Consider the following 17,732-nt stretch of genomic DNA (forward strand, 5'->3'; position numbering starts at 1 on the left):
GTTATCACCCGCCCAACCCGTATTGTCACGTTATCAGACATCGTGTTGTTGTAGTGGTCCACTGGTTCGTGTTTTTTTTCGTCCTCTCCTAATAATACATTCTTGTTTTCGTTAGAAAATAGCAATGTTATTATTATTATTATTATATTCCATCGCTGTCTCCGGTCTTCGCTGATAACGTTTCATTCGTGATAACGCAGGGAACACTTGTTAGTTGTTGTTAGGCGTAGTGAAATTATGTCTCATGACATAAAAGCTTAAACGTTTATCTATGCATAACTTATTGAATCACGTTCTACAGTTTATTTTAACAAATATTTACTAATAACATTCGTACGTCACATCTGAGTCATGGTCGAGTTAATCGTGGAATAGGTTTTTTTCTACACGCCATCATTTCATCGTTGTCTCTTTTTCGTTCTAAAAGCAAAACCCTCATCTTCGAAAAACCGTCACTATGGCCATGTTTAAGCCTGGTTCGTCAACCGAACCAACGTCTGAAATCGAACTGACATTATCTTGCAGGTGATTGTTTTGATTAATATTTTTTTTAAATATCTCAATGTGAAGTATGATAAACGTCTTAAAAACAAAAAATTGTGTCTGCTACGGTGTCGCTTATGTCAGTTTTGATTGTATTATGACATATATGCATTTAAAAAGTTATAGACATGATACGTAAATTGAATAAAAAACATCCCTCATATTTTAATCTTTTGATTATTCATTACTTTACTTAAGATTAGAAAAACCAATACCTAATACTTTAGGTATTTAATCAATATTTCTCACTTATATGTCTTATTCTTGTTTAATTCTTTACTAACAAGCTACTATACTATTGAATGATTCTATGTACATGTATAAACTATTTACTATTAAGCATTAGTTGTATATATTATGAGTTAAAAACCAGTTATGTTATTATAATACAATCAAGGGTAGAGCAAGTAGCCCTTACTTGCTAAAATTTTGATCGCCCCGATCACATCTCTTGGATTTTTTCTGGGTCAATTATCATAATCAACATGTAGTATAAAATATCACAAAATGAGTATTTTATTTTTGAAATTAAAAAAAAAAAATTTTTTTTTTTTTTTATCAAGTGATCTTTATTGCACTCAATTATGAATTACAATTGCTGTTTATGGCAAATAGTGGTGGGGCCAAGTATAATTTCAACCAAATTATTACTTTTTTGTAAAAATTAATTAATATTCATAGATTTCATAGATATAATAATTTCCAATGTGTTGTAGTTCAATATTTATTTTATAGAAGCTAGAAACATTTAAATTTATTAACATCCTAATATTATCAAATCAATGGTGACATTTTATTTATTAGAGAAAAATACTCTTGTTAATTGAAAACTTCACATTAATTTATTAAAATAAATGCTATTAGGTTCTAACTATCTATACTTAATTAATATTTTAATTTCTATGTTCATACCTATATAAGATAAAACACGTTACAAACAATACTCTAACAGATAATGAAACAAAACTTAAATTATATTCCCCCTCTTGATAAATTCCTACGAACGTCTTTGAATACTATTTAAATATTTATTATAATTAAAAACTATGTTAAGAAAATTTTTATGTTATTCCTTTATAACGAAGTATTAGTAAATATTAGTATGCTAAAAACAACTACTAATTAATATATAAGAGACAAAAAAAGATACTTCAGAAATGATTTTGTAAAGAGTTTACTATAGAACAAACACTAACAAAGTGTTTATATTTAATTTGTATGCATTTTTTATTATTAGTATAATGTCTAAAGTCTAAAGTTATTGGAGTATACCATAGTAACTACTTAGTTTTCTCATTTTAAAAACAACAATCTATCAGGACCAATATTACATTAACGGTGTATTTAATACCAATTATTATTAAATTTGATGTATTTGAGAATAAAATTAGCCTGAGGTATAATTAATATGCTAGATAGTATTTTATCTATAATATTGTTTCTATAAATATCAATTACAACCTATGTACCTATATACATGCATAATTGCTATCTGCTGATCATATTTTTGTGCTATTATTTATATTTTATTACATAGCTTTTAAAATTGTGTTTCGTCTATATTCTTATAATTGTCATTAAAATTTAAAAACGTATTCATAAATACAATTCATTATATTTATACAATTGTTGATTATAAAGAATAGGAATTACCTAATGTATATATATTATACCTTTTAATTTATAAAAGTTGTTTGTAATAAGTACCAACAATTTTCAAAAAATATGAAGAATTATATTAATTTTTTACATTAAGATTCTGCATACTACCTATATAATATAGTACTATAAAAATGGTAAATATATACAAATATGTTTTTTGTATAAAATATAATTTATAATATATGCTGAAAGCCTAATTTGGCATTAATAATGTATACCAAATTAGACTTATTAATTATTATTAAGTTTTGAACTTTTATTTAGTAATAAGCATAAAACTTATATTCTGGATTTAATTAGGGACTTGGTTATTATCATAATAATTATAATATGACTTTGTCATCTGTTTATTCATACTAAAATGTGAATAGTATTTACTTTATTGACGCATCTTGTGGGTAGGAGAGAAAAGAAGAAAATGCTCCAAACAACAAATTTTAGGGGTAGCAACAATAATGAATCATGGTCTAAAAAAAAAGACTATCATACTACATAAATGATGTAGCAAAATGTTTTATAGTATGTTAATATAAATTTGAATATTGTTTGTGAAATTTACCAGTTGTTATTTTCTATTAGTTATCTACAAACTGTGATTAATGGTCAAAATATTAAGAAATAGATAATAAAAATAAAAATATTGATTATGGTTTAGATTCTGATTTAAAATGGAAAATAATCTCGAAAATAATGCAACTAATTTTAAGGCGATCTTGAATAAAATTGTATCTGAACTCAACAATTATTTCATGAACTGTGAGAAGGCCAAAGGTTAACTAAGGCAAAGTACTGCAAGAAATATATTACCTATGACAACTTAGGAACATCAATTCCAAATTAATGTATCCACTTCAGGGCGTGGGTGTGGCAGGGAGGTACTTGCCCCCCCTGCTCCTCAAATTGAATTCAATTACATTTTACATTAAAATCACTTTAGCAATTAATATAATAGTTTAATTTTGTGAAGACTCTAGACGATTGTCATTGATATAATTTAAAAAAAAAATCGTGTTTTAATCCCTCCCCCCCCCCAAAAAAAAAAAAGAAAAAAGAAAACCTAGCTACAGCCATGCTTCAGGGGATACCTGTAGAACTTACAGAAAGATAATAAAATTACTGCAAAAGAACTCAATGTATGAAAACATATATTTTATACAGTAATGTTAATAAAATAAAATGGTTTTATTGAAATAAATCCTTACATTGATATTTCTCTGAGATTGCTTTTACACACACCATCTATTAAGTTTTCTACAGAAATATCATTTTCTTCATTAAAATGGGTAAAGTCCTATTCAAAACTCGCATAAAAAAGGCTTTTTACCTAACCTAACCTAGCATTATATATATATATATATATGTATAATATACACCTTGCCCCCCAGGTGAAAATTTCTGCGAGCGCCCTTGGGTTCAGCTTTCAAAAAATCTAGATTTCAATAGCATTATTAAAGTTTTAATCCCTTAAAATTTAAGGAAGATATTATGAATTTGTTATTGTAATTAATGTGATTGGATTATATTTACGAATAAAATATGTATATAGTTCTAGTATATTTAATGTCTTAAACAAACAATTTTATGAAGTAGCTTAAACATTATAAAAAATATAATTTTTATGTGGTAGGGAGAAGGTATCAATTTTATTTTGTTCCAAAACATGTACATTCTAAATGCCAGTGATTTGGCATTATATTAACATTAATATTTTAGTTACTCATATTTTCTTCAACTAGTATTTTTATTAAAATAAACGTATGTAGAAAAATATTATGAATAAATATGTTACTTATGAAATTTGAAAACCATGGTTAGTAATTTATGTATTGAAATTTAATTTTAATTAACCAATTTATGATGAGTAATTTAAATATTTTCAGTATTTGTTGCAATAATTTATTTAATAGTTGAGTAAGTTTGAGCAAATAAAATTTTGCTTTCTGTCAAGGACAACATAATAATTAATGTGACTCATTGAAAAAATTAAGAGTCTATTAAAACTAAGATTAAAATACTGATCTCTAATGAGTAATAGCTAATAAAACATTCGAAATGTAAATATAATATTCTATTATTAAGTAAAAAAATAAATAATAATTCATCTTAATTTTCTATTTTTGTGGCTATTTAGAAAAACATTTTATTTAGTATCAGGTAGGTAAACTACTACTTAGTAAACCTACATTATCTTTTTAATTATTAACATTAAATGTAATTGTTACAATGTACAAGTATCGTATAATTTTGAACTATTAATCAATGTTTTTTATTTCATTCTGTAATATTTGATTAAAATTTTTTTCATATATTCTGATAACAATTTCTAAGGTAGTAAGGTATCAACATTTATTCAAATTTAAAATATATTTGTAACTCATAGTTGTTTGACATTTATACATATCTTATAAGTAAACTGTTCTTTAAATGTTAAGCTTGTAATATAACTCATAATATTTTAATGTACAAATAATATAAATTTGAAATACAATTTTTGTTGTGATAATCTGAAATACTCATTTAAGTACAAATGCAAAGACAGTTAATAATAATAATTAATAAATAACAATATAAATAAAATATAAAGTATACTAATTATAAAAAAAAATTATGTACTAAAAACATTTAAAAACTTTTTCAATAATAAATTATTTTAAGATTGAATAATGTGACCTAGTAATATTTATTTTTATTTTTTAGAAACTTATTGGACTGTGATATGTTTTCAAAATCTGATCCAATGTGTGTTGTATATATGAAAACACCAGAAACTACTAAATGGATTGAAATTTGTCGTACTGAATGTATAAATAATTCTCTAAATCCTAATTTTGTTACAAAAGTAATATGTTAATTTATTAATAAAAAATGTATATAATACTAAATTTGTCTTTACCTAGGTTCATGTGTTATATCGTTTTGAAGTTCAGCAATTGATAAAATTTGAAGTATATGATATAGATTCAAACCTGCATGATCTGAAATTTCAAGATTTTTTGGGATCATGTGAAACTACTCTTGGACATGTAATATAGGTATTACATTAATTAATCTTTAACTAAATTCTTATATTTTATTTTTTTAGATTGTGTCTTCAGTAACACTTACTTTACCTCTAAAAGGAGTAAAAACAAATAACAAAGGTCAAGTGATCGTAAAGGCAGAAGAACTCCCGGCATGCCATGATGAAGTCACCTTACATTTTAATGGAAAAGATTTAGTGCGAAGTGATTGGATATCAAAGTATGTTTATTGAAATATTATTCATTTATGAATTTAGTATTTATCTTTAATGTTTTAACCATTTTTCAGATTTTTTTCTTGGTTTTCAAAAGCTTATCCATTTTTAGAATTATATAAAGTCGGTGAAGATGGACAGTATCAATTAGTGTATAGAACTGAAGTTGTTAACTGGACAAACAATCCTACTTGGAAACCATTAACTTTACCTGTTCGTTCTTTGTGTGGTACTGATTTTGATAGAGATATTAAAGTAGTATGTTATCATTACAAATATAATGGAAATCATTCATTAATAGGTGAGTGTGAGAGTATTTAGTAAAATTAAAAATGATTTAACTTGAAATTTAAAATGATATGTTTAATTTTTAAATGTATCAGCAATTTTAATTACTTTAAAATGTTGATTATGTTATAAACTTAAACATTTTTGCTTTTTTTTGTAAATCTTAATTTCACTTGCCAATGATGGCTAATTAATTCTTTATGCCTAGAATAGAAAAACTAATAACTTTATGTTTTGTACTCTGCATGCAAAATCATTAAATTATAGATTTAAAATTATAATTAAATATAATAGTAATTAAATTAATCATTGATACTAGAAGTAACCTAATAAAAAATTTGATTAAAAAAATAATAATAACATTAATAACAATACAGGGATCTAAATGTAACAATTTTAGATGATTTAAAAAAATTGATCAGAAAAAAATGTATCCAGCCCAAAAACTTATGCTAAAATATTGCTTGAATATTTTTATCTTTCATATAAAATAACATAAAATTTGTATTAAAAAGTATAATATTGCAGGAGAATTTCATGTTACAATGAATCAATTAAAAAAAGGACCTGGACCAGAAAATGATCATAAGTGTGTCAAACCAAAGTCATCTGTAAGTAATATTATGTTATAAATAAATCTAGGACTGTAATTTTATAAATCAACTAAATAACAAATATCATTAAAAATATAAAATATAATAAACTAAACTATTTTATAAATCATACTATGATAACAATTTATTCTTTAGCATACATGATTGAAAATCTTTGTTAAAAAAATTTATAAATAATTTATTATATTTCAAAATATTATTGATTTTTTAGAAATACATTTACATTTTATGTATAAAAGTATATGTAATTATTAGTTTTCAATGCATGCATAATCAAAAGAAGAGAAACCTTGTGTTGGAAAAACTACTAAAGTAAATTTACTTAATTAATAAAAAGTAATAACATAAGTTAGTAAGTAACTATGTCTATAATATTTTTAAAATATATCTAATATAAACAAATTAATTAATTTGTAAAATTTAAAAATATTTTAATAAGATTTAACATTTTATCATATCTCTGTTTAACTATTGAACTACTTAAAATACTATAATACAATGAGATTATCTAAAATGTTGGCATCTCAGATTTAATCTTGATAACGATTGTTGAATCATTGTTTTATGTATACGATTTATCAATTATCAATTATGTAATATAAAATGTTTAGAATAACATATCTTTACTCTTTAAAAACTTCCATGTATAATAATAATAATAATAAACTTAAAAATGTTAGCATTGTTCATCTATTGTTTTGAATGTTTTGATACTATCCATATTTATATTTTATTAATTCAAAGAAGTTAAATTAGTAGAAATATACCATAGTAAACGAATAATGGATGCTGATGTTGTCTGTATATATTAATTTCTACAATATTTCAGAAAATTTATGGAAGCATACGTCTGAATCATTTTGAGTTGAAAAAAACATTTACATTTCTTGATTACATAATGAACGGTACACAGATAAATTGTACATTTGCTATAGATTTCACAGGTAAGGTTCCATACTTAACCTATTAAATTTAAATAATGCAACTATAAACAAATTTAGATCTATAGATACTTATAATAGTACTTGTTAATCAAATGTAAAATTAGATCTTTGTGATTGTAGAAATGTATGGATTTTAAACTACTATTAACTTAAGCATCTACATGTAATTATTAGTTATGTATTATTATTTATCTCATTTAATATAATCATTGTAATATTTAATTTAACAGCATCTAATGGAGATCCAAAAGATTACAATTCGTTACATTACCTTAGTAATAGACCCAATCAGTACGAACAAGCATTAGTAGCTGTGGGGGATATTATTCAAGACTATGATAGTGATAAAGTGTTTCCAGCATTGGGTTTTGGTGCCCGCATTCCACCTCACGGGGATGTGTCTCATGAGTTTTTCTTGAATTTACAAGCCAGTGATCCATACTGTGCTGGAATTGAAGGTAAATATATAAAATATTAATATGATATTAAATCCAATTTGTACAGTAAAGCATTGATATATTTAATGAACATTAATAATAAAATCAGCAATATGGTTAAGTGGGAGCATAATTTAAAAACAAAACAATATTGTTAATAAAATTAATTAAGCTGCTAATTGCCCAATGATTATGTATTCAAAAAAATAAAATTGAATTGATGTTAAATTTTTAGGGGTGATCAATGCATACCATCATTGCATTAGGAGCGTTCAGTTATTTGGTCCTACAAACTTTAGTCCTGTAATCAATCATGTTGCAAAGTTTGCCCAGGCATATCAAGATGGATCACAGTATTTTATTCTGCTAATCATTACTGATGGTGTTATAACAGATATGTTCCATACTAAACAGGTACTTATGATCTAAAATGTTAATTATGATATGTTTTTAGTTAGGGATATGATAAATATAAGCGCTCATAAATGAAAATTGAAGGGGTTTTGCTCATTTTTAACTAATATTATTTAGGCCATAATCAATGCATCGTCTTTGCCTATGTCAATTATCATAGTGGGGGTAGGTAATGCAGATTTTGATGCGATGGAGGAACTGGATGCAGATACGGTCCCATTGGAAGTCAATGGTGTTCGTGCAACTAGAGACATTACACAATTTGTATCGTTTAAAGATTTCCAGTCATATGATAATCCAGCTTTAGCTAAGGCAAATTTAGCCCGAGAGGTGCTTGCTGAAATACCAATTCAGATTGTAGGCTACATGAAGTCCAAAAATATTATTCCTACAAACATAAAAAAATAAAGCTTTAAATATTTATCATAGATCACTAGTCTTTAAATTGTGTGCCACAGTAAATGATATTTATTCCATTTCAATTAATTTAATAATTAAGTCTTTTTATTATTTGCTATTTGCTTATAAAATATTAAATCTTTTTTATTGGTAATTTTAATAAGTCTGAAAACCAAAAAAAAAGCTTTTAACTTGTATTTATGTATTTATTCTAAAGAAATATTTATAATTCTATTGTATTGTAGCTACCTTATTATGTATTTAGATATTTTACTTTTTATTTATTTTTGTTATTCAATTATTTTACTAATTAGTTTGTTTTATGTTTTTATGGAAACGATATAAAAAAATTGATGCATTTGATGGTTTTTTAAATAAATGTTTGAAGGACTTTTTATCATTATATATTAATTTATTAAATGGTTAATGATTGTTTATGCAAACCGGCATTACTAGGAGGTTATTATAAATATTAATTATATTCATTTTTTTTCTAATAATAAAATATTTACAATTGTGTAAACAACTTAACTACAAATAAAAATATTTCTCATGTTCAACAATTTAAATAATGTTTTATATTAAATTCAACACAAATTAATATTGAATAATTAATTTTAATGACCAAATATTTTTATTAAGTGTTACATTTTAAAATGTCAAGTAATAATTCTTGTGATAAATGGGTTTTGAAAAATTGTGTACAAATTATTTAGTTATGTACAACCTAAAATTGAGATGTTAAACTCACATAGATACTTAATATATATATATATATATATAAAAAAAAATTAACACTAAATAAGTATTTAATTTTAATGTATTAGCGTTTGGCTTAAATTTCTATGAGTTTAAACAATATAGGTTTATTAATCTTAAGCTTGATTAAAAATGTTTAAGATACTAAAATTTGAGAAAAAGTTCAAGACAAGTTTGATATAGTTAATTCATACAGAGTTAATATACATATTTTGTAAGAAGCCTGTGAATTCATTCAAACAATTTGCTTACTTTTAATATAAAGTAATAAGTAATAATTTATGTAATTCTTGTTATCTGCTTCAACTCAAAAATTGGTGTATATTATACAGATGTATTATGTTAACATCAAACATTCATTATGTTCCTCAAAAATCAAGTATTATCATTTTTGAAAAACAATTACATTTATTTTTTATTGTTCAGTTTTTTAATGATAGTATTTATTTTTTATTTGATCTTTTAAATAAAATTATATTTCTAAGTAACTCTAAATATACAAATTTAATTTTGAATAAGTAGTTCATTAATTACAAATTTCAAGTATTTAAAGATTAATTGAGCATCCTAGAATGACTCAAGTGTAATATGTAAAATGTAAGTTGACTACTAATTCAGTGGTGCGCAACATGGGGGTCGCAAAATTTTATTAGAGGGTCGCCAATAACACAAATACAATTACACCAAATGAAAAAATTATATATTATGTATATTATTTTATAGTTAACATAATATAATCTTACATATTCCTGTTGATAGGAAGGGGTGAGGGTCGTATTATCAAAATAAATAATTTGAGGGGTCGTGGATCAAAAAATGTTGCCCACCACTGTACTAATTTATTTAAATTTAAACTATTAAAATTAATTACCTATTTGTCAAAAGTTCTTAGAAGTCTTTCATAATTTGTAGAAAAAATTGTAAAAATAAAAATCAAATCAAATTATTTTTCAAAAATGTTAATACTTTTTGTATATCAACCTATTTATTCATGCTTTAGCTTTTTTAACATTATTTTTATTAATATGCACTTTTAAAAAAATGCTTAAAGAATTTTGTATTAATAAAATAATAATGTTTTATTTTAAATTACTATCAAAACTAAGTAAATACTAATGCAGTTTAATAAATACTTCCCATAAGAGTATTTTTTATGATCTATCTATTATAAAATTTTTAATCATTTAATCATGGATTGTAAAAATAATCAAATTGTTTGTATTTATTAATTCTTGGCTTACATATTTATTATATTAATGGGACCATTTAATAATAATTATGATCACGTATTTAATGAATGAAATATACATAAATATAAGATGTTAATTTATATTATTAATACATTTTAATTTTAAATGTTTTCTCTTTCAAAACCCATACTATTTGGATTTCTAAAAACTAATTGAATCAAAGGTTGATTGAAAAATGTTTTTTTTTTTTATATATATACAAATTGTTGAGCACAATCAATGTTGTACTTTTTTAATTTTAATAATTACATATTACCTATTTGTTGTTTGTTATGTAAACTGTTTATATTTTTCACATTTTTCATATTGTGATGTGTGATGTTTATTGTATCCACTGATGAATGCTAATAAAGATGACTTTAAAATATATTTGCGTATATACCTAATTATAGGCAACATTTATACATAATAAATAATATTATTATAGAACTAATCTATTTTATTAAAACTAATTACTAATAGTGTAAAAATCAATGTTTTATTCATTATGAGTTTAATAAGTATAAGTCTTACTACATTCACCAAAATGATTGCATATCTACTGTAGTTATTAACATTATAATTGGAAAATTAGATTGATAAATTAGATTATATTCTATAGGCCATAATCAAAGCATCCACACTGCCGCTGTCCATTATCATTGTAGGAGTGGGAAATGCTGATTTTCAATCGATGGAAGAACTGGATGGTGATACAGTTAAACTAGAAGTCAATGGAGTCTTTGCGGCCAGAGATATAGTGCAATTTGTGCCATTTAAAAATTTTCAACAAATTGAAAATCCGATGAACGCTAAATCATACCTTGCCCGTGAAGTTTTAGCCGAAATACCAGCACAACTTGTTGGATACATGAAAAGTCGTAATATTGTCCCTGAAAGTTTACATACTTAAAATATACTGAAAAAACGTACAAATATGCAATCCAATCATATTTTTCAATTTTTGCAATAAACAATTGATGATTTATTATGCAATAATACTAATTTTGATGTGCTTTTGTTAAACTCTTGAGACTGCCATATCAATTTATTATAATTATTATCATATTATTTATATTCTTCACACAAAAATCATTTTTTAATTTTTTGTATTACCTTTATATTTATATTACTATTATATTTGTATACCAAAACAAACACACTTGTCAAATGACTTGAAATCATTTTTGTATTTTATCATATTCTAGTCACGTTTTATTTAAAACAAATGTACCTATAGTTAATTTATTATTATATAACAATATGCTCAATATCACAACAATCGCATTTACTCTCTTTTTAAAAATATAGTTAATCTCATTTGAACTAAGCATGAAAAAATATTTCATTGGTGCTTATTAAAACATTTTATGTATTTTTCTATTATAACATACTTAATTTAATTATTTATTTATGTAATTTTCATTACATACCATACTACACACACACGTTTTATTAATGTTTTTATTGTTTTTATTTACTTTAGTGTACTATTTATATAAATATGATATTTGTTAAATATTATTACTTATTAGTATTAGGTATTAATATGTAATACAAAAAGTGCCATTGTCATGTTGTTTTATTTTCTTACCTCATTTAATATAATTATTAATTAATAAGTTACAAACTAAAAATCATTAAAACCAAGTAGATACTTATAACTAAAATGTTTAATGTTTGTAAGAGTACATTTAAATAAAACCTTTGATTGATAAAAATCTTTTTTAAACTTAAATCTTATTGAAAATATGTTTAATGTAAGCCAGTTAAATTGTTCATTTTAACGAGTTCTGAGTATAGTCTCGCTTCTACAAAAATATTAAAATAGATTATTCAGATTATTGTATACTCTTTCCATTTAATCTTACTATAGCAGACTTTTTTAAAAGTATTTTTTTTTCAAAATCACAAAAACTGACTTGAGAAAATGAATATATGTATATTATTATTATTATATTGTAATAAAACTATACAATTTCTAATATCTTGAAAATATATCTAATAATTAACTTAATGAAGTATACTCATTTTAAATTTATGTGTGAATATTAACAGTATGTGTAATAAATGTAATCACAGTTGACCAATCTGAAATTTATTGTTTTATTAAGTTTTTAGTTTTTATAATTTTGAGTAATTAGTAATTAGATATTATCTTAATCTTAATCTTATTTTCTTTTGACTCATAATTACTTGAAAAATGTTAATAAAAGCAACACTAATACATGAATTACAATATATTTACATTAATACATCTTATCTTAGCACCTAAGACTTGAGAGGATTATGATTACCTATACTAATAATATGTCATACTCATATTTGTTAATAGAAGTATTTTTCAAACAATATTATTTATTATAAATCAAAATTTACATTCTATGGATCAAAGAAAAATTGACTAATGGAGTTTTAACATTTACAACTATATAATATCTAGGAATATTTAATGTACCAATTACTTACAGAGTTATAAGTTAATAAATGATATAATTGCATGTTTGTGTTGATACACAAAAAAGATATATTAATCGAAATTGTAGCTTTTTCAAATTGTCGAATAGTTGAGTGTTAGGTACCTAATTGTTTTACGAGTTAAAATTATTATATTTTAACCAATTTTTGACCAAGATTGGAAATTGTTGTACTTTTATGATACAATGTTTCGATGTGTATTTTTATTTATTTATTTATATTAACACTTACTCAAGTCTCATATTATAGTCCTAATATTGTATTATAATACAAGTAGATGCCCTTTTAAGTTTAAATTATTAATTATAAGTAAATTGTATAGAAATTATTAAAAATAGAATTATGCTTTGTTCATACTTGATCTCAACTTCAGATTGGCTTTTAAACTAAGAACAAAGACAACTTACAGTTGGCATAATAACACAATAAGTTAATTTGATAACTTAAGATGTAATTCAATTGCTGTCACACTTACGATAAAAAAAATAAAATTATCCACCTATATCACAGATGATTAATACTATATCAATACTTATAATTGATGGATTAACAGTTTTGTAACTTCTAAGGATTAACTTTGAAACTTATTAGTATTTAATACCTATAGAGTTTATTTTAATAACTGATTATAGACTATATTCTTTCAATTGTAAAAAATGAACTTATTGGACCTAGGCCTGTGGGACGTGATTAGAAATCATCTAAACGATTATAAAAATCTATTTATGAATTATTATATGAAATACTTACAACAATTTTATAACTATGAAGATAATCATTAGTAAATAGTCTAGGTACTATCTAATACTTTTCAATAGTAAAAACCTACATTATTAGGTAATGTCATTAGTTTATACTTTATAAATTTATAAATACCTAGTAAATAGTAGCTTATAGTATCTATAATAAATTCTATTATTTATGATTTTAAATAAATGGATATTTTTTTTATGTTAATATATTTTTAGATTATGATGAAAATGTTGCAATACGTTTTTTTTTATATTTATCCATTTCATAAAGGAAAAAATGATTTAATTTTCAACTTAATGGTTGTTGGGTTTTTTTATAGAAAACCTGATATAATTAGTAGTTTTAGGAGGTTAACATAGGAAATTCTCAGTACTTCAATGATACTTCAATATTGACAATAACTAATAACAATAATAATATAATAAATTTTATATTATTACCAACAATTAATTCAACCTACTGTACTCCGATGGTTACCAAATAGTAAAATAAATGAGTTTGGTAACAATATAAATATATAAAAATAATATTGTAATATTCTATAGGCTGACAAAAATTGTCTTCACTCAGAATCTTCTTTTGTTGATTTATCACTGAATTCAAATTTAACACTTTCACTACAGTCAACAGTAAACGTGTGATTGTTGAGATACATGTACAATTGTAGAGTAGAGCAATTTCCTATTTAATGGTTTTTTTTTAATTAAATTTTTTAATAGTAAAAAATTCTATAAATCATGCATACCTACAAAATAATAACTTTTCTTCCTAAAAAATAAAATAATAAAATAATTTGATAATGGGTTTACAGTAAATTTGTCTATATTATAATAAAAATTTTACATTTGATATTAGTCAACTAAATTGTAAGTCATATGCATATTTTTAAGTACATTTATAATCATGTATTTTATGTTTACCATATATATATATATATTTAAATTTATTGTGTAATATTATAATAAGATATTTATAGTTTACAATGAAGTTATCTAATTCAAATTAAATGTATATAACATAAATCAAATTCAATTTTTAGTGAATTATTATTAGGTACATACAAATAAATCATTGTTTTTCTTTTCTTGGACGAAAACCAAAAATACTACTTCCAACTCGAACATTTGTACTTCCTAATTCAATCTAAAAAATCAAAATAAACAAATAATGATATAAATATAAATATATATAATATATATTTATTGTTGTACTCTGAAATTTTTAGCTGGAAAAACAATAATTTAATAACAAAAATTGTACAACTCAAATGACTTGATAAACAAGCCTATAAAAAGACTAATGAGTAATGCCAATCAGGGCCCTGTGTTTTTAGTTTATATTTTTGAAATTTGTAATATTTAATTATTTAATACTATTAATTTATTGTTATTATTTAAAAAAAATGTGTAAGAATTTGTTTAAAGGGCTTTTGCCCACAAATATTATTAAAATAGATATCTATATTAAGTTATATAAATTAATATAAGTGTTAAATAATATACTTACAGCATGTTCAAAATCATCAGACATGCCCATTGATAATTCTATTTCGGATGGATTTAGTTTTAATTTATCACAAACATTTTTTTTACAATCAACCAAGGCCTAAAAATATATAAAATCATAAATAATGTTCAATATAGATTAAAATAATATGTAATTACCAAAAAATCTGGATTTGGTCCTTGAGAACAATCATAACCATACTGACCAATTGTCATTAAACCAATCAGTTCTAAATGATCGCATTTCTCAACAATAAATTTATAAAAATCTACTACTGAATCAGTTGTTATGCCAGATTTTTCTGCAAAATAATAAATATTTCTTATGTATGTGCTTTTTAATTTTAAGAAATAGTTTTAATGTATACAATGTACGGATTTTTAATTTGTATATTCATGATTAAATAGTTTAAACAGTTAATTAATTAAAATAATTTAATTACCAATATTTTTACTAACCTTTTTCATTACTAGTGTTAACTTGAATCATTATTTTCAATTTATTTTCTTTATTAAGTTTTTTCCATCCATCATTAACAGCACTTGCTAATTTTTCACTATCAATTGTTTCAATAACATGTAAACCAGGAGCCATTAACACTTTTGAAACTTTGTTTTTTTGTATATGGCCAATAAAATGCCACTTGATGTCTTGACATTTTTCTAAGATCTTTACAAATAATTTAAAAATGAAGACAGCTATTACCAGCTCAATGTCAAATAGTATACTTACTTCGGGATCAGTTGATTTGGCGATCAATTCTTGAACATAATTTTCTCCGAAATGTCTTTGACCTTTCTGATAAATACCAATTATATGCTCTATAGGTTTGGTTTTACTAACAGCTACTAGCCTTGGTTCTACACAACACTATATACATAATATACCAAGTTAATTATTTTATTTTTAAAACTCTTTCAATGTAAGTTAAAAGTGAATGATTACCTCCTTTTGTTTTTGAGTCACAACTTTAATTCGACATTTAACATCATTTAAACCATCAATAACATTTTCCAAAGTACTCATTTTCTTTTTATTATAATTCAAACGCAATGAAATTAAATTGTTTAACGTTAATGTAGGCTTGCAAATTGATAGCAACGATTTTATAAACATCACATTCTTGACATCAAAAAAGAAGTATAAGACATATTATACTAGTTTTCCTTAAATAAATGTATAGGTATTGATTAATAAATATAATGCTTATAAAGTTATAAATAAATAATTATAATAATTTATATAATAGATCTATAATACAAATACATGATATGTAAAATAATTTTTTACCTAAAAAAAATTGTTAGATTTACTTTACTGACAGAAATAATTACAATAATAATAAAAAAAAAATTATCTAATTTTCTTAAATTGTTAATTCAAATACTTTTTAATATACATTTTAAAAAATTGAATTTTATTAACATTGTATTTTCCAATGACTTCAATATTAAAGAATTTTTATTTCTAATTTAGAATTTAATCAATAAACTAATCATTCTGTAATTAAAGTATGAGATTATGATGGTAATTACAAAATTATTAGGTTTAATCAATATTTTATTTTACCATGACATTATAACACAATACTTAATCAATACAGATAAGTATTAAGCATACAAAGTTCTAAATTTTTATTTTTTTTTAAATGACAGAAATCATTTCTCATAGACTAAAAAGTTTAGTAGGTACCTAGTTGCTTACTGATTATACTATAAAATATAATATGTTTAATTAATTTGGGCAGAAATAATAATAATAATACATTTTTAATAAAAATTCCCAATTCAGATTAGTATATAAGACAACTTAAACGATGTTACTTATAGTATATTATTTATTACAAATAACAATTATTATTTACTAAAACTGTACTTCAAAATGTAAATTAAGTTTATACTATTAACATTATATACTTATATATTTGGTACACACCAATAATAATGGTAACCCGTATTTGATTGAATAGAATAAGTGGTAACTAATGAGGTATTTTTAATTTAAGTATTGACAAAAAAAAAAAATTAAGTACAAAAAGTCAAAAACGAAAGTTTTTCAATCTCAGTTTCTTAATGATCACTGATCAAATATAATATTTCAAATAATCATTAAGATTTAAAAAAAACTGATAAGTGATAAGAAATCATATCACTAGAATACTAGATTAGGAGGATGGGGGATCTCCTGCAGTAAGTGACGTTGTACAACGTGCACGTTACCATAATTTTAATATAATATTATATTCATGAATATTTCATATTTCTTATGTTTATAAATATAGAAATAGAATACCAGAATACTTACGATACAGGGACAGATAGGCCTATCGGAAAATCGGGATTTTCTCTTGGGCTCCTATCCGTACCAAATTATGGGGCCCCCAGTTCAAATATGGTATTTTATGTTTTAAATATTATTATTATTATTATATAGGGCTCGGATTTTAAAGCATAATAAGCAACAAAAATAAA

At 23.2% G+C, this 17,732-nt stretch overlaps 2 protein-coding genes across 5 annotated transcripts; one reads left to right on the top strand and one right to left on the bottom strand.

Annotated features, from left to right (window-relative positions):
- Positions 1-79: 79 nt before the first annotated feature.
- LOC114122289 (copine-5-like) lies at positions 80-11,964 on the top strand. Of its 2 annotated transcripts, none has more exons than XM_027984900.2 (10): positions 80-525; positions 4,903-5,044; positions 5,103-5,228; positions 5,288-5,445; positions 5,515-5,741; positions 6,257-6,339; positions 7,172-7,286; positions 7,517-7,744; positions 7,959-8,137; positions 11,147-11,964. In XM_027984900.2, the coding sequence occupies exons 1-10, from the start codon at positions 458-460 to the stop codon at positions 11,435-11,437; spliced, it is 1,617 nt and encodes a 538-aa protein (XP_027840701.1). In that variant the 5' UTR covers positions 80-457; the 3' UTR covers positions 11,438-11,964. The 2 variants fall into 2 exon arrangements, with proteins under 2 accessions (XP_027840701.1, XP_027840700.2); XM_027984899.2 differs by lacking the exon at positions 11,147-11,964 and adding an exon at positions 8,255-9,137.
- Positions 11,965-14,172: 2,208 nt separating this feature from the next.
- LOC114122299 (pyridoxal phosphate homeostasis protein) lies at positions 14,173-17,360 on the bottom strand. 3 transcript variants are annotated; one of them, XM_027984916.2, is made up of 7 exons: positions 17,197-17,360; positions 16,207-16,427; positions 15,994-16,131; positions 15,720-15,930; positions 15,420-15,562; positions 15,262-15,360; positions 14,173-14,898 (listed from the first exon to the last, which is right to left on the bottom strand). In XM_027984916.2, exons 2-7 carry the CDS (start codon positions 16,375-16,377, stop codon positions 14,824-14,826), a joined length of 837 nt encoding a protein of 278 aa, XP_027840717.2. In that variant the 5' UTR covers positions 16,378-16,427; positions 17,197-17,360; the 3' UTR covers positions 14,173-14,823. The 3 variants fall into 3 exon arrangements, with proteins under 3 accessions (XP_027840717.2, XP_027840718.2, XP_050054283.1); XM_027984917.2 differs by having other exon boundaries at positions 16,207-16,383; positions 17,197-17,349; XM_050198326.1 differs by lacking the exon at positions 17,197-17,360 and adding an exon at positions 16,552-16,673.
- Positions 17,361-17,732: the final 372 nt, after the last annotated feature.

The sequence above is a fragment of the Aphis gossypii genome, chromosome 1, assembly GCF_020184175.1.
Source record: "Aphis gossypii isolate Hap1 chromosome 1, ASM2018417v2, whole genome shotgun sequence".
Classification (NCBI taxonomy): Eukaryota; Metazoa; Arthropoda; class Insecta; order Hemiptera; family Aphididae; genus Aphis; species Aphis gossypii.